The 19,347-nt window shown below is 39.6% G+C and overlaps 1 protein-coding gene across 1 annotated transcript in view; it reads left to right on the top strand.

The window, feature by feature from the left end:
- The first annotated feature begins 1,600 nt into the window (after window positions 1-1,600).
- LOC122810651 (rho-related GTP-binding protein RhoD-like) overlaps window positions 1,601-19,347 on the top strand; it is a 563,211-nt gene continuing 545,464 nt past the window's right edge. The window contains exons 1-2 of the mRNA XM_044082223.1: window positions 1,601-1,971; window positions 2,058-2,227. Of these exons, the coding sequence (XP_043938158.1) occupies window positions 2,075-2,227 (153 nt within the window). The 5' untranslated portion in view covers window positions 1,601-1,971; window positions 2,058-2,074. The remainder of the gene's footprint in view (window positions 1,972-2,057; window positions 2,228-19,347) is intronic.

Here is a 19,347-nt window from a genome sequence, read left to right as displayed (position 1 = left end):
TATACATGCTAGTTTGTACAGCATTTACAGATAGGTGATGATGCTTGCATGCATTTAAAACAGGAGAAAAGCAATTACAGCATCTGTCAATGAAGATCTGATATCTGACCTATACTCTATTTCTGAATGTTAAGTTATTTATTCAACATTCTGTGAATGTCTGGCTTGAGATACTTAAACAGGGGAACTGTTTCAGCTCAGGCAGCTGTGTAGGAACTAGGTCACAGTGTCATTTGAACTGTTTAGCAATTCGACTTGCTAAAGATTACTTAAAAAATCAGTTCATTGTACCTGGTCTCCCTGAAAGAAAAGTAAACTTTAAGATCTTCTCATGAGGGATGTTTTCTCAGTATACAAAAAATATTCATTTAAAAGGTTGAAAAGATGTGTAGAAAAATGGCATCCATCATCTCAAGATTTTTAAACAGTGACATATTTACTTTGATGATAGTTAACTAGTCAACACTGAAAGAGACAAGACAGTACAAGAGAGCAAAGTAGCTCACCTTTCTGTAATCTTTTTTAAACAAGTCAAGTAAACAATCTAATGCAAAAATGCACAGTGGACTTAGATAATGGAAGATCATTAATCCCAAGACAGTTTGTTCTTTTTTCGGCTTTTCCCGGTTAGGGGTCTCCACAGCGAAACTCCGGTCTGCTAATGATTGGCAGTAGATTTTTTTTTTACGGTGCCAAGGTGCCAGCTCGACGCCCAACCTTCAACTTAGGCACGCCCATTCACGCATGTCTTTCGAAGGCCACTCGACCGTGGGGAGGACATAGACAGTAATAGTCTGGAATTCACAATGCAGCATTTCGTACTGGTTTCTTAAATAACATATTCAGCATTTTCATTTAATGCAATTTTAAGCCTTCTCTGCAAAAAAAACAAACAAAAAAAACAAAATAAAACAGATCAATTGCTTCTGAGTGAATTTTTTGTAAAAGAAACTATTTCCAAGGTGTGATTCCAGTTCTTATTGTTAGTGAATATTCAATCATTTAAGTAGTGAAGCTCTATGCTGTTTGAAGTGCACTTCTGAACAGCATGACAAAGCTTTCTATGTTTGTTCAGCAGTTCATCTGTCACACTGTCCTTATACTATAGTGTTTGCTGTACATTCTGCTTCAGAAAGTACATACAACATACAGTTTATCACCAGAAAATTGTGTGTTAAAAATCTTAATGAGTTTGCTAAAAATATTCTAAAAACAGAATAAAAGCAAAAGAGAAACCAGTAGATTAACAATAATAAATAAAATGTAAAAGGGCCCACTAAGCATATACTGATTTCAAGTTCATTCCAGTTCCTCTTTGAAATGTTCCCAGATCTGCTTTTATAAACTGTCACCTAGCTATGCCCTTACATGCTTCTGTTTGGAGGGGTGGGGCTGTATATATCAGCTGTCCTTTGTACTGTTTAGAGCAAATAAAGTCTGTCATAATAACATGATAAGATCAACACCGAATTTCTGTCACTTTGAAACAGGATTGTTTTGCAAATGTCTCTGATCTTTTCTCTGTCCAAATTCCACTCAACACCCCCCACCCCCACCCCCTCCACCCCCGCTTTCTACAATCCTACACACAGGTCTCAGCATACCTAATCCTTTCACTTTCTCAAATTTATGAGGCAGCCATTCAAGTCAAAGGTAATTATTTTATCTTCCAACTGCATCCACTCCCTCACTCCTCCCTGTGTGATGTCATGTGAGAACCCTTGGAGGCTGCTAGCTCCTAAGCCAAATTCACAGAGCAATCACACAGCGAAAAGTAAAAGAATGAAAGAGAGGTAGCAAGTTCTGCAGGTGAGACAGAATGACAGATCCACTACTTGTTAAAGCTTGCATAAGCCTTCCCTTTCTGAAGTTATCTGTGCTGTGCAGCACGTTTTGACAGAGGGAAGGAAAAGAAAAAGATGTATTTTAGTGTACTTCCAGGCATAGGGCAACACTGACAACAGACATCTGGTAAGACATGCATTTATCTGTAATGACACACAGAAAAAGCTACGCCTAGGAGTTTTGTGACTTTTTTCACAATTCTGTGTTACTAGTGGATTTGCTTCTCATCATGGAGTCACAGTCCAAGATTAATGGTCACCCCTTAAACAGGAACTCTATCCATGAACAGGGGATCACATCAATAAAGGCTGTAATTGTGGGTGATGGAGGTTGTGGTAAAACATCATTGTTAATGGTGTTTGCTAAAGGTGATTTCCCAGAGGTAAGTCAGTTTATTTATCTTTATGTTTCCCATTGGTCCCTGCTACCTCATTTCTTTAAGTCTCTTTCATAATTTTAAACACCATCTTTGAGAAATTATGGATGTAATGAAATCAATCACTATTATAAAATGTCACTGAAAATCTAAAGCACCTAACTGATTAAGTAGCTAAAAACATAGTGATTATACCACTCAATTTCATAATGTTCGGGTTAGCAAAGGGAAAAAAATTACTATTATTAAAAAGGAGCCACTAAGTAACAGCAATGAGGCAACTCATAATTATATGTTATTCTATAATGACGTTACTCTTGAGAAGTCAAAGTACTCAGTTTTGCCTCACGCGATGACCCACCTGAGAAGTGATGCTATTACACAAAAACACATGCTCAGGCAAGCCTTACTGCTTAATCATGCCAAACTAGTACTTTCCCAACATGGTTGGCAGTTGGAACAGAGCTCCTGTCAGAAAGACTGCACTAGTCCTGAATGTCAAAGTAGTTATTAGACATCTCATATCAGAGTGATTTCATAGCACAGTACTGCTATCATGTCATCATAGCAGTATGTCAGTTTGCTGTGTTACACTGAGAGTACTGGTAAACTAGTGATAGTACGCTGTCATGTTATACAACTGAGGTGAAAATGATAGTACACTAATGACCACTGGATGCTTTAATACTAACCAGCCTTCTGCAGCATTTTTCAAGTTATCTACATAGCACTCAGTGGGCTGATACCAAGACAATATTGCACTGCTGATATCAATAAATTATTGTAGTTATTTTATTAGGATAACTTTAATGTAGCACGTGCTTATTCCATCCAATTCACCATGTGGCATAACCGACAACCTCTGTCACTAAGCATTGTGATTTTGCTATGTCAGTATACTTTTTATTTTTTATTTCAAACACCTGAAGTGCCATACATACATCATTATGATTCCATCACAGCACTTTTATTTTAGTAATGATAGTAGAATGTTGATATACTTGTAATGACAGCATGTAGTCGTGGTAGAGTGATATTAGTTTGCTGCTGTAGTAACAATACTAATGTACTGCTGTGTTACAGAAATGACACCTGAGCACTGCTGTACTAATGACAGAATGCTGTTAAGCTGCATCAGTGATATCAGAATGCTGCTATACTCTTAATGTCATACTCCTAAGGACAGCATGTTATTATGCTACATCAGTGCTAGCAGAATGCAACTGCACTAGTAATATCCATATGATTTTGTTCTATCGCAGTGATATCAGAATGCTACTACACTCCTTGTGTCATACTCATAATGACAGCATGCAATTAGGCTTCGCTATAGTGATATCAGAATGCTACTACACAAACTCCTGATGACAACTTACTGTAAGACTACTATAGTGATGTCAGAATGCTACTACACTTCTAACGTCAAACTCCTGATAACAACTTACTGTAAGACTACTATAGTGATGTCAGAATGCTACTACACTTCTAACGTCACACTCCTGATGACAACTTACTGTAAGACTACTATAGTGATGTCAGAATGCTACTACACTTCTAACGTCACACTCCTGATGACAGCTTACCGTTAGGCTATTGTAGTGATATCCAAATGCTAATACACTTCTAACGTCATACTCCTGATGACAACTTACTGTAAGACTACTATAGTGATGTCAGAATGCTACTACACTTCTAATGTCACACTCCTGATGACAGCTTACCGTTAGGCTATTGTAGTGATATCCAAATGCTAATACACTTCTAACGTCATACTCCTGATGACAACTTACTATAAGACTACTATAGTGATGTCAGAATGCTACTACACTTCTAATGTCTTACTCCTGATGACATCATACTGTAAGACTACTGTAATGATGTCAAAATACTGCTACTTGTAATGTCAGTATATATAGGTTTCACAGTGAAGCTTATGGCTAGGCAGAAATCATCCGTGAGAATCAAATATATCTAAGCTCTTCTGAATAGTTCAGATTTGAAAAACATATGATTTTTCTGGTAAATAATTATATTTTTAAGTTCTTTAAGGTGGCTTGTTCAAAGGCTACAGAATGCAGAACTATATTCAGTAAAAAGGAAAAACAATCTCTCTGAAGTGACAAAACATGCTCTATAGGATTAGATGGAATAGGGAATATGTTTTTTGAGACATTGGTTTAAATTGCTGGTGGTCATTCTTCTCAGATCTTAAAGGACAAACTCTTTTTTATGGTTTGAACATTTATTTTATAATGATAATGTATGCACTTTTTGCCAAATTTCATGAAGTTACATTTACTGGCATTAAAAGTATGTGATTATTACTGCACTAAGTATATTTTTGTAGATTATGCTGGAGAACCTAAGTGTCTAAATGTAGCAAACATCTTGCCCAGTTTAAAGTCATCATCATAATTTGTTAGCCATAGCCTATTTCTCTTTTTATATCAATGAAGAAATACAGAACCTTGAGAGACATCACTGATAATCCTATTGGGGTATATAATAATTCCTCACCTTGATTTGGTGTATCCTGTTGAATATACAAATTTACAAATATAAAATAAAATAAATAAATAAAATAAATATCCAGCATCATTTAATCTCTTGAATTACACTGGAACTGATATTTAATGTGTTTAACTTGCCAAATTTAGCAAGGCCAATTTACGCAACATGTGCTATCACTTCATCAAGATGACATAATTTATACATTAAGTGCTGTTGTTACCTCTCGTAAAGAATGTTTTATTATTGTTTTCAGTTTCTGAGATCAAGCTAAGTTCATGATTTAATGAAAGTATGTAATTTCTCTTCTTTATTTAATACAGACTTTGAAAAGTAAGTTATATCTCTTTTTTGTTTCATGTCTTACTAATTTTGTGATTTTTGTAATTTTCGGTTTACCTTCATATCGTCGATCACATATGATCGACCGGCCACATCATCGAACCATTTCCGCGAAACCAGAACCGCAAAACTTTTAAAATGTCGAATAAATGTCGAATTTCGACATTTCCAGCCGCGCCACACCTCTAAACCAGTGCTACCATGGGTCAAAAAGGAGCGAGATTTTGCCATTTGGATATGTGGAATTTGACGTTCAGGACATTCGCACTTCGGTATTCGCGGAAGCGGGGTTGACCATAGTGAGATCGGCGTTATGAAGGTAAACCGTAATTTTCATATACATGTGTATTACTAGTATATTCCATAAATGCAGAAGTTAATAGTATCAAAGAATTCATTGACAGTATCCTGTTTGGGTCATTGAAGAGAGTATCCCAAGCTATTTTCATAAGTACGTCATTTACTACATTGTAGTTTGTATTTGCAAAGTCTAGGAGTGATGACTTACTTATGACTGGGTTTAATTTTAATGGTAGGTTAAAGAGTTTGGTATTATTATAGCTGGCATGACCATGAGTAGAAAATCAAAGATTCTAGATTTATTAGTATGTTCAGGGCTGGATTAAGGGGCAAATTGAGAAATATCCTATGCCCCTTTGAAATGTAACATTTAAAAAAAGTAGTCTTTCATCAGTTCTTAGGGCAGCCACGGTGGTGCTGCAGTTAGCATTGCCGCCTTACAGCAAGAGGCTCTCCGGTTCAATTATCAGCTGGGGTGCCTTCTGTGCGGAGTCTGCATGTCCTCCCTGTGGTCACGTGGATTTCCTCCGGGTGCTCCGGTTTCCTCCCACATCACAAAGACATGCTGTAGGTAGAATGGACATTCCAAATTGGCCCTAGGTGTGAGTGTGTGCATGTGTGTGCCTTCTATGGAAGGTTGGGCGCCGTGCTGGCACCTCGGCACCGTAAAACTCCACTGCCAATCATGAGCAGACAGGTGATCTGCTGTGGCGATCCCTAACTGGGAAAAAGACAAAAGAAGAAGAAGTCTTTCGTCAGTTCTTAACAGAAGTAATAATATAGTAAGTACATGTAAGGCAGGCACAATTATCATTCTCTGATTCCACCTAGGGCAGCAAGTCAAAAATCAAAGTAAAAGTTTTAAAGCAGCCTAAAAACTGAAATGTAATACAAATAGAGCAGATGGGATAGGATCTGCAATACCCTGCAATTCTGCAATTAAAACATAATATCATAAAGCATTCCGGATGTCACCTAACATTTAGTCGACTATATATATATATATATATATATATATATATATATATATATATATATATATATATATATATATATATATATATTATATATATATATATATATATATATATATATATATAAAATATATATTTATATATTATATATACAGTAGTTTCCCCTTGCCTCCTCAGTGGTGGAACAGTAAAATTAATTGGAAGAGGTGTTAGTCTCTTTCCTTAGATACACTGCACGTCAGATACAGGGAGAAAAAAGAATAAATTGCTGTACAAGTACTTAGCAGACATTGCTGACTCGACTTGGTTCATTCATGTAAATTGGAAACATTAACAGTCTAAATAATATCCACAAAAACAAATGTTTATCAAGGTGGACTGACTCTTCTCATGTCCCATTGTCAAAATCTGGTTATCAAACTTACAAAAAAAAATCATTATTTGATAATCAAGCTTTAAATTCAGTATGAGAAAAGAGTGGACCACTTAGAGAAGATAAAACTATCTCCCTGTCAAATTATTCATCTGTGTGATCAACTTTCCTCCTTAACAGAAAATTGTAATAAGTACATACCTACATACCTACAAAAATAGATAAATGCTAGGCTGAGGAGTACACCACTGACCTGAGTGAGAAGAGATGAAAGAGTTCAATAGCTGTTGTTACCATTTCCTACCTGGGACAGGAGTGTCACTTGTCTGTCTCTGTTTTTCAGCCAATCCCACTCCAGATGTCCAAGTCACAGCTTCACCTACTTACTATACACATAAACACACAAAGACATACTCGGAGGCTCTGATCAAAAATCTACCAAAACAGCAGAGGCCACCAAAGCAGACACCCAAACAACCACCACCTCAGAACACAACACCTGCAACACATAGACCTCACAGTCAGAGTGTCAAACAGTCACAGCCCTTAAGGCCAAACACAATGCCAGACACACTAGTCATTGGTGACTCCATAGTCAGACACACTGCCAGACTGAGTAAGGAGAAGGTCACAGTAAGCTGCCAGGTCTCTCAACAGCAAGTACAAATATGACTCAGTCGACTACATGAAAAGAGACATTGAGGAGCTCTCTGATTATGTAGCCCAGGCAGGTATGACCCTGACCTTGAGCAGTATCCTACCTTCACCAAGAGTGATGCCACAATACAGAGATAAGATGATCAGCTTTAACAATTGGCTTAAACACTGGTGTCATTCAAAGGGGATCCAGTATCTGTCTGCCTGGGATGACATGTTGCACCTGTCACCCTGGGATTCGGATATTGGCAAAGGCTCTTGCCACCCCATAGTGCCTTTTTAGGCAAGGCTCAAATTCTAAACTTACACCCTAGAACACAAAAAGGAAAAAACTAAGGGTAATGCTGCTCAATGCCAGAAGTCTAAATCTCAAAATGCAGGCCCTTCTCAGTATGGAGAACATCGATGTCTGTGCTGTGACAGAAACCTGGTTCAAGGCTCCTGAGAGCACCCCAGCTATCAGGTTTTACCTCATATCATGCATTCCGGCCCCAAAATCCGGACAATACCAAGAAAGGAGGGGTATCCATATTCATCAAGGACACCCACACCTCAAGACTGGTGGGAGACCATCCAGGTCAATTAACCATAGGCAAGACTGCTCTGCAAATTGTAGCATGTTACAGGCCACCCTCACAAACTCAGGAACCTCACATGGCCTTCCTGAAAACACTAGAGGGATAAATGTATCACCAAACACCATCATACTAGGTGACTTAATATAGACTGGGAACACTACTCAAGCCCAAACACCCTAGCCCAAAAGTTCCTGGAATTCATAAACTCAAATGCCATGGAACAACTAGTCACCATCCCCACAAGAGGAGATAACATACTTGATCTCATCATCACGAACATGGCAGCACAATGTTCTCACTGGTGAGATCAGATTACAAACTAATCTTGCTGGAAGTCCTCATCCCACCCCACCTGAAATAAAAGACCACAGTAAAGAACTTCACCAGCACCTGCAGGACTGCATGGATAAGGCAATCCCAAACAAAACAAAGACTCTTAGTACCAAAGGCAAGCGTCCAGTCTGGTGGACCCCAGCCATAAACAAACTCTACAATAAAAGGAGGAAGCTACTACAAGATAGAGCAAAGTCCTAAAAGGTAAGACACCCTTGATCACTATAATTAAAAAACTAAGAGCTCTCATAAAATCATCCAAAGCAAATTTCGAGAGAAAAATAGCTAAAGACACAAAAGACAATCATAAGGCCTTCTTTAGCTATGTTAGAAACAAACTCCCAGATATGCTCAGAACTAGTTCAAAATGATGTGAAGATTACTGATCCTACAGACATTGCCAACATACTGGCTGACAGGTTCAGTGCAAACTTCTCCCCTCCCCCAAAGGAGAGATATCTATACCAAGCGATTGCAGCCCCCAAACATCTCCACGCCCAAGTGAGAACTGCTCTCTCCAAAGCAAAAACACAGCATCCATGGGACCTGATGGTGTCAACTCAATGAGGAATTAAACCCACAGCTAGGACAGCTGTTTAATCAAAGTCTTACCTCTGCTGCAACTGTGGTCCCACTTCACAAGGGCGTGTGCTCCCACCGACCCTGGAAATTACCAGCCCATTAGCTTGACAAGCCTTATCTTTAAAGCCATGGAGAGGATCATAATGGACCTCATAAATAAAGACATAGGGAATTTGCAGACTTTGGATCCAACCCAGTTTGGCTTTGTCAAAGGCAGATCATGCCTTTTAAACTTGGTTGACTTCTTGAAACAGTCACCAAAGCAAAGGCAGTCCATACAGCCTACCTCGATCTGGGATACAATACCCATCATTGAAAAACTCATCAGCTTAAATGTTAACCCATACATCACAAGATGGGTTGCAAACTGGCTGAGTGACAGAACCCACAGGGTCAGAGTTGCTGGCGCCATGTCAGACTCAAAGCCTGTCACAAGTGGTGTCCCACAGGGCTCAGTCCTGGGCCCACTCTTGTTTGGCATCTACTTTTCTGAAGTACAAGCAAACACAGGAGGGTTATGGCTGACAAAGTTTGCAGATGACTGCAAACTGGCGCCATAGTAGAAAACACATCTGACACAGATATCCTTCAGAAGGGTCTCACAGAAGCGGATAACTGGTGCCAGAGCCACGGCCTGAAGTTAAATGCCAAAATGCATAGTCATACCCTTTGGGAAAAACAAGGTTACCTAGCTACCAAATAGGTGGCAATCCACTGAGCACAGAAGAAGTTATCAGGGACCTGGGGACCCAGGTTGATAGTAGTCTGTCATTCAACACCCATGTAGCTAAAGTAGTTAGGAAGACCTTCTACATTGCCCACCTTATCATGAAGGGATTCTCATCTAGATCAAGGGAGGTCATAGTCTCCCTTTACTCATCACTCATCAGACCAATGATTGAGTACAATGCCCCATTCGGGATGTATCTGACCCGACACTTGCAGCAGCTGGAGAGGCCACAAAAGTTCCTCACCAAAAGGATAAAGGGTCTCAAAAATCTGTCCTATGCTGCCCGACTGAAAGAACTCCAGCTCTACTCAGAGGTGACCTTTGCCTAACATACAAGGCCATGTCAAACCCAGATTTGATGAATATGCTTCACCTCAAAATATCTAGATCCATCAGAGCCACAAGGGCGGAGACTTAAACCTCGACACAGCTATTAATAGGACGTGCTGGAGGGATAGATTCATCACCCAAAGACTCCCTATGCTGTGGAACAAAATCCTGGTACATGTGAGGCAGAGCACCTCGCTGGCCTTGTTCAAGAGAAATCTTGACCAATGGATGGATATACCCCAGGGATTACCTCAGTGTCACTGCTCGACAGAGGCACAGCAAAATGATGGGTATAGTTCCCCATACTAAAGGGTAAATGCCCTCGGGCAGATAGCTTAGTATGAACCTATGAACCTATACCACACCCCCAGTGCTTTAATAGTTGTACTTTTGATTTAAGTCAACTACCAAGCAAGCACCAACCCATATTATTTCCCTCACTACTGAGTGTCGCTATGGGACACAAGAATTGTACATGTTGCAAACTGAACTAGCAAGGAAAGCTACATGTTTTCCTTTAGGTCTGGTCTGTGAATTAAAGTAAACAATTGGTTGACATGGGTTTCAGCAGGGGTGTCACTATCACACCATGAGAAGTTACCTTTTTACCCACTTTTTGGACTTTGGCTACTTTGTTGCACTATTTATTGAGGGAACAGGTAGCAGTGGCATGGCACAACACCTATGGAGGAGATAATCTGAGATCAGGTCTCTGTCACACTGTCTGCTCAGGTGATCTGAAGTCTGTATCAGTGTTGTGACTGACTGTCTGATTGACAGAATGACCACGGCCATCTGAGCTCTGACAGGCCTGCTTCCGACTCTGAGTTTTTTCTCTTGATGATGCTGAGTGCCTGCTGGTTGCTGATGTTTGACTGTGCACCTCCTTGGTTGTCATAGTCCTGCAGTAGCAGAATGAAAGTATCAAGATTACTGGCTCACCTGGACTGAAGTCAGAAAATTAAAGGAAACAAGCTGATCCCACTGCTTGACTGTTTCCAGTGCTTATATCTTCTCCTTTTGGCACTGGATGAAGTGAAGCAGAAACTTGAAAGCCAGTTCCATTCCACTGTTTCTCTTTCCCTCTCTCTCACTCTCTCTCAACTTTATCTCACCTACATTTGGTAAGTTTATGGTAAGTTAACTGTAATTAATATTTTATTTAACAATTTTGTACAATATCCCTGTATTTTTCTGCCTTTTGTCTGTGTTTTTACTATCTGTTCAAAATCATCAGTGTTTATGAAGTTTATTAGTTTTTGGGTCCAACTGACAAAGAGCGATAATTTAAGACTGAGTTAAAAAATATACAAGGCTGGTTATATGCTTATCGAGAGCTTGTAGTCAGGTTCTTGCTGTGGCTCGGAGGGTGTGTGTGATAACACATTACAGACATTTTGTTTCTGTTTATTGTAACAGTGAGAAGTACCTCATCCTGTTAATTTGCTTCTTTATTTCAAATTCTTCCAAGCAACCCCACCACCATCACTCTAACCCCCACAAACCAGGTTACATTGCACTGACTGCTCTTTCTCTATGACTGCTCCTAAAATATCTTAGTCCCTCCCCAACCACCTGAAGGAAGTGCAATCAGCCTTCTCCGCTTTTAGAAATGAACTTAAAACATTTTTCCACATCAAATCAAACTGTACTCGTCAGATAGCAGGCCACGTCACATAAAGACATCTCAACTTCTAGCATTACTGTCTTCAACTACTAACACTCGGAACTCACCCACCATTCCCTGCTTTGACTCTAATTACCCCACAACATTTCCACTATGATGTAAATCAGAAATATAATCCTGTGAATTGTAAAATTTGCATTTCTATCATAAATGTTACTTCTTCGTTTAATTGCTAATGTACAGTTTTTGTTATTATATTGCTACTTTCTGTACTGTTTTGATGTTTATAGCTTACTGCCTCTCTGTCATCTTGTCTTCTTTGTGAGTTATTTCACCCAGGTAGCTCCTGAATATGGTCAGTTGTAAACAGCATATCACCCCACTAATCAAATGTAAAATAAAAACAGCAATAAAAACTTCTAAAAGTTTGACTTTGGAAAATAGATGCACTACTTCCTAGCTCAGTGTGGGATGAACTGAGTGGAAATAGTTATTTATGAAAGGTATTTAAGAAATACAAATATGGCTAAGTTCATGTGAAACTGAAAGCTTTCCCACTGCAAATTTCTGCATGAGCTGCCTCACTGTGTTGCCACATGACACTTGTGGACAATTCAGTAGTCACATGACGTCTATACCCAAGGCCTCCTTAGGGCTAAATCTGATCCTGTGCATTACAGGTAAGATACTGCCACCCGAGCTGTATTTTGTACTATATATCTCATCACATCTGTTTTAGTGGTTAATATTTGGTCATATTTACTTGATGTTAAACAATTCAGTCAATGTTTGCACAGTCAGAATCCTTTATAAGTTTCAATTTTCCTTGATTTTATGACTCCCCAGAGTTCAGTCAAGAAGTTCTCATGCTCTACACAGGAAATGTATGACAGGATCTTCATTTGCAGCACCACTGATGTTAATTATTCATTAGCCATTTCTAGTTTTACACTTGCAGTGACAGCATACTTTATCTTTCCCTTTACAGACTACCTTGCTTCACTTAAGCCTGAAAGAAGGAAATAAAATACAGAAATGTACACTCACTGTTATGTCTACCCAGTTTCCCTAAGTCAAGATTCTCAGATTGTGACACTGGCACTAGTAGTCCATTCAGAAAAGGTATAGCAGTTAAAATCGATACTTTAATATATAGTATCTACACTTGTGCAGTTTTTGTGTTTGAATACAGTTCATACCCCTCAACCTCCTAATGCAGGAAACTTGGACAAAGCTTGAAAAAATGAGGGGGCAAGGGCCCAAAAATAGGGACAAATTTTAAATACTGCTCTTATAAAATTTGATAGAGTAACAGGGTTTGTTTTAACATACATTTTCTGAAGGATTTGAAGTCTGAAACTCAAATGTATTTCATTATTTACTGACTTCAATCCTCAGATTATCCCAGTGATTTGCCAGAAAACCACAAATTTTATGAGGACTAGACCAAAAATATAAGGCAAAAATCTGGACATTCTGCGAAAATCTGTACGGTTAAGAGGTAATTATCATGCCAACTGCATGTGTGTTATAATGAAGTGCTTGTAACTTAGACTTCACATCTTTGCAAACTATATATGCAAATTGTATTTTCTGTTAATACTATCTTAAAGGAAAACCCCACCTTCACCTACAGTTTAACGCAACTCTTCAGTTGCTTTTCTCCCTACAGTTTGGTTCCAGTATTGTGTATGTACCTGAAACCTGCTTGTACTTTGTAAAACTTTAATTTCCTCACTTTGATATCAAGGGAAGAGAAAGTTCACCCACAATTTTTAAGCTTAACTTCTCACACAAGTTGCAGAGGAATTTGCCTACACTTGCATGACATACCACAAGCAGAGAGAATTTTTTGGTCAGGAGATCAGGCTGTAGTAAACAAGACAGAGAGATATAAAACTGTGTTCCATTGTCTTTACTGCAGAAAGAGAAAGAGAACTTATTTTGACAAATTTATATAAGCAACATGACAGTACTGAAATGCTAAGTTTTAAACTTTAAATGTTTGTTTATAATTCTTTTCATTTTAAGATGACTTGAATGTAGTATTAAAGATGTCTATGACATTTAGAGAAAAGTCAGAAAATATTTTTCTTGTAATTCTTGTAAAGTTTCGGTACATTTACTAAAGTGTAGGGGGAGGGGCTGTCAATTCATCTTGGACTACAAAAAGATACTTTGAACAAAGGCCTGCAATTTAACAACTGTTTTGGTTACAGCTGTACAGTTCCTTAATGTACTGTAAAACAAGCCCTGAGACACACACAAATGAGGGCCATTCAAGAAATAAAAGAAGCAATCCTGTTACAGACAGTGTATAAGATGACAGTGACTGACACTAATCCCATTATATGTCAATGGGATTGGAATACACCTCTACTTATGTCTAGCATAACTCATGTAAATCAGACTTGAAATGGATTATGGGAAAGAAAAAAGGCTTGACAAAATAAGATCATATATATATATATATATATATATATATATATATATATATTGACTGCCATTCTCAGTAAATATATGAAAATTCTATAAGAAGTAGTCATAGTGATTTTGAGGTGTTAGAATAACTCACAAAACAGAGACAGAGTGAATAAAATAGATTTTTTTTAGTTCTAAGGTGGAGTTCTCCTTTAATATGGCTGATGCCCCAAATGCCCTCTTATGTAGCTAACTCTAATTGAAGAGGGTGTGCTAATCTCCAAATGACAACTCACAATGTTCTGAAAAATGGCAGGTGCCTAGTCATATGGTATCAACTCTAAAAAAAGTTCTGTTTCCATCTAAAACAGACACTGAGCCGTCATTGCCTCCCACACATTAACCAGCCCCTTCTTATTAATAGTCGCTTCTCCCTATATCTCATCCATATTATCCATTCCAGAGCTGTCAGCCCATCTCATCCCAGAAAAGAAGATGTATCATTATTCATTGGGACTGACTACAACATGTGATAAACCAAGAGAATACAAGAAGTCTATGGAGTTTGATTATTCTGTGTATTTATATGAGCACTTCAAAAATTATTGTTTACTTATAGTGCTTGGGTTTGCTGATTCAGTGCATTTCTATGAGGAGATCATTAAATGGATATGACTTGGCCACATTTGCTAAGGATCTGGGGCACAAATTGTAACATAGCATCCATGGGATCCTACACGATCATCTACAACAGAGTCACATAACAATTTCATCCTTAAAGGTGATTTCAAGTATTGACTACAAAATTAGTTATTTGTAATGGAACTGTATATCAGTGTTGTAGTTGTGATGCCCCTGCACTGGCCTAGTAGTCAAGACACCTCAATCATCACCACTAGCACCATTGAAGGACGTACACATTGAGAGGATGACAAGTACACACATTGTAAAGTACAATTTCCCTTAAAAGCATACAGAGATCACAGTCAGTCTGGGACTGGTTTCTCCCTCTTTCTCCAGATCCCCAATAAGACTTCCCACTGGCACAGCTATAGGGTTAAGATCTCAGCCGAGTGGTCAAGCCAAAACCTCCATCACCCTCTCTGCCCAACCAGTTCTTCATGTCTCTGCCCAAGTAGCTCACACACACACACACACACACACACACACACACACACACACACACACACACACACACACACACACACACACACACACACACACACACACACACATATACACTTTGAGATTTGATTTATATACAAACACACAGGCACTCCTGGGGAAGCCTGGCACAGTTTCACTAGCTATGCCCCCTTCTCCCAGACTGTAAGGTAGTACTGGCTGCCACCAACCACTAGTTATCAGGTAGTATAAGGCCCTCCCCAAAGGGTGACCAATTCTACTGTGTAATATTACCATTGTCTAGATGGTAAGTGTGACCAAGGCCAAGACTATTGGAGTGGCCTATACAGTGTCACCAAATACATATGCAAGTACTCTTAAGAGCTTAAAAATCTCTAAACAAGCCAGTCACAATTAAAAGGTTCAAATATATTTAATAATAAATAATAAAAGGACAAGACAATATTCAATAACACAACACAGTAACTGCAGAGTTCAGAATCACAGGAAATGTTTTAAAACAACATTGCAGGACAGTCTCAAATAAATACAGAAAACATCCAAGCTAATCTTTACTATATTCCTATCTATATCTAAGAGAGATTGCTGTACCCTGGTTACTTACCATTAGCAAGGCAAGTGCTGATGAGAGGATGTTTCCAGATCCAAAGACAAATACAAAATGCACAGTCTTTGAGAGAGTTCCCAAATTAATATCAAAACATTACTGCTGGGTCAGCTAGATGACATCACTATTTTTCCATCTGCCTTCAGTTCCCAGGCTAACAGATACCAACAGAATTTTTAGCATCTTTGTATGAGAAGTACGTCTCTCAAAAGTGTGCCTAGAACAGGAAGTTGTAAAACAGTTAAACACTTTTACATTTTAAACCAAGTAATTATTTCTGTTTCAAGACAATAGAAAGAAACTCCTAGCTCTAGACATCCTGTCTCCTTGCTGCCTTGAAGCTAACTTTTATAGCACATCGTAAAACACTTTTAACTTATTTTCTTGAAGTTTTGCAAGTTAACTCTGTATATTCTAACTTCTACCATTACTATAGTCTATATACATTTCTGTTATTTTCCAGTAGGGTACATTGTGGTTACATTCTTGAAGCTCAGTACATGACATACAGTTCAACAAACACTTCTGCACCAGTAATTTAATATAAACATAACATACAGTTCTCTTACATTTGTAAGACAAGCCTTTGGATCATATTAATATTTACAAACAACATATGATTATTTACAAAATTCCAGATGGCTGGGCTGGCAGTGTCATATTTCTATATAAATCATATAAATATTTTCAAGTGACATATAATAATTTACAAAATTCCAGCTAGCTGGGCTGGTAGCATTTTGATTTGTCACCCCCCCCCCACGAGAACTCAAGTTAGTTTTTCAAGTGACCCTTGAGAAACGTTGCTTGAGAGGGTTGAGCCTATCTGGGAATACCTTACCCCATTCCCTGTCTTGAGATTCCAGCTGCCTTCGCATTGCTGACCCCACTACCATGCAGCACTGTCCCATCATATACATGCAACCCTAGGCTTCACCATAGTAATTTGGGATTTGGCTGGCTGGTTCCCTGTAGCCATAGACCCCTCTCATATATCTCCACCCTCCTATTGCCAATACTTAGCACAAGGGCCTCCCCATCATGGTAAGGTTTCATGATGTTAACATGGTACAATTTGTGCCCCTGCCTCCTAACTAGCAGTTCTACCATGCAGTTAACATCACTCACCTTCCTTACCACCTTGTTGGGTCCCTCCCAAGCTGGCTGTAGCTTATTGTGTCTGACAGGAATGAGAGCCATTACCTGTTGCCCTACAGCATACTCTCTAGCTCAAGCATTCCTGTCATACCAGACCTTTTTCTGCTGTTGGGATTCTGCCAGGTTCTCCTGGCCCAAGCCCATGAGTTCCCTGAGCCTTGTCCTGAGGTTTATGACGTATGCCACAACAGCTTTCTTGTGAGATTCACACTCACCTTCCCATTCATCTTGAATCAAATCTAGAGGTCCCCTCACCCTATGCCCATACAGCAGCTCAAAGGGTGAAAAACCTAGGGATTCCTGGGGAACCTCTCTGTAAGCAAACAACAGATGGGGTAAATATTTTTCCCAGTACCTCTTAAACTGGTCTGAAAATCTCTGTAGCATGGACATAAGTGTAGAGTTTAACCTGTCAACAAGACCATTAGTCACGGAATGGTAGGGGGTGGTCTTTAGGTGCTTCACCCCACAGTACTTCCACAGACAAGCCAGCAGGTTGACATGAAATTGGCACCTCTGTCAGTCAGTATTTCCTTTGGGAAACCTACCCTGCTGAAAATCTCTAAAAAAGCATTTGCCACCATTTCTGCCTCAATGGAGGACAGAGCCACAGCCTCAGGGTATCTGGTAGCATAATCTACTACCACTAGAATATACTTTTTCCTTGTGGAACCTGGGGTACTCAGAGGCCCCACAATATCCATAGCTACCCTCTGAAATAGCTCCTCAATTACAGGCAAAGGCATCAAAGGAGCTTTCAACTTGTCTTCTGCCTTGCCTACCTTTTGGCACTCCACACAGGTCCTGCAGTGCCCTGTTACATCTGTGGAAATCCCAGGCCAATAGAAGTTCTGCATAATATGTCTCTTTGTACATTTTATGCCCATATGACCTGCAAAGCGAATATCATGGGCTATGGCTAGAAGTGCCAGAAGGTAGGCTCTGGGCACTACCAAGTGGTGTATTCTCTTGCCCTCTAGCCCTCCCTCAGGGGTCCACTCTCTATACACTAACCCTTTGTACCAGTATACAGATTCTGCCTTCCCTTCAGAATCAGGTGCCTCATTAGCTACCTCTCTTAGGCCTTATAATGTAGGGTTTGAGAGCTGAGCCTGTCTCAGCTCTCTCTTTGTAATCCTTCCCAGCTCCCCTTCACATGAAGGCTGGTATCCTCTGACAGCAGTGCCTCACTGTCAGCTTGGGTACTACTACTCACCTCTGTCCTTGCAGTCACTCTGTCCAAGGGAACATCAGTACTTACAGGCAGCTGTGTCTCATCTTCAGTCTTACTGCTACTGGGTAGCTCGCTCCCTGAAGTAACCACCTCAGCAGTCCTGGCTGCAAGTGTGCAGTCTGTTTGAGCCCCCCCAGGCTACCAGACCCACATGCTTGTCTCCAAGCCTTCTTGTGTGTAACTGCATTATTAAAATCATTCCTTAGCAGGACATCTGCAGGGATATCCTGAACAAACCTACTTGCTTGCTTCCTTTTCCATCCTCCCAGTTAAGGTGAACCTTAGCCAAAGGTATTTGGAATGGGGTTCCTCCTAAAACTCTCACTGGAGTAGACTGCCCAAGCAAGCAGTACTCATCTGTAACCATTGCATGCTTCATAATAGTTAGGTCAGAGGCTGTGTCGCTCTTAACCGTGGCCTCTTTCTCATTCACTAAGATAGGATATAACCTCTTGTGGTAGTTTGGTACCCTTGTTGTCTCAAGACAATCTACTGTAGGCATTTTGTCATTCCCACTTACTGGCTCTCCCACCTTTTGTTCCCCACCTTGCCTCTGTGGACATCTATATACTGCATGGCCCCACAGGTTGCATTTAAAACATTTAACTCTTGGTCCTGGACATATACCTGGACAAGTAGCTTCTCCTGCTACTGGCAGACTCTGTTGGGACAGTCTGGGCTGCTCACTATGGGTTACCTTAGACTCATAAGCAGCACTGGGTGTCCTTTCCCTGTGTAGTGATGCCCTGCTTACTAGGTATAGGTCTCCCCTTTTCCCCAACTCATCTACAGTATTGCATTGTCTATCAGCTAACCAGATTCTCATGTCCTCAGGCAAAGTGCTAAGGGCTTGTTCCCTCACCAAAAGGTCTGCAGCCTTTCAAAAGTGGTGACCTGACATCCACTTACCCACCTATGAAAATAAGTGCTTAGTTCAGCAACATATTCAGACACACTTTCATCTGTCTTGCGTCTATGCTCACAAAACCTTTTCCTATAAGTTTCAGGTGTTAACTTACAAAATTCTAGCAAACAGTTCTTTATAACATTACAATTTAAACAATCAGTATCAGGCAGTTTGGAAAGCACAGTTACAGCTTTACCATGGAGTGAGGGGGTCAGGAACCGTACCCAGAGCCCTTGGTCAACATTATACTGTTTGCATACCCACTCAAACATATGAATAAAACTATGAAAGTTATCCTCCTCTGTATATCATGGAAGAG

Source organism: Protopterus annectens, chromosome 9.part0 (assembly GCF_019279795.1).
Source record: "Protopterus annectens isolate FY-2018-M chromosome 9.part0, PAN1.0, whole genome shotgun sequence".
In the NCBI taxonomy this organism is placed as follows: Eukaryota; Metazoa; Chordata; order Ceratodontiformes; family Protopteridae; genus Protopterus; species Protopterus annectens.
The sequence above is the reverse complement of the archived record's forward strand: the minus strand, read 5'-3'. Positions and strand labels throughout refer to the sequence as shown.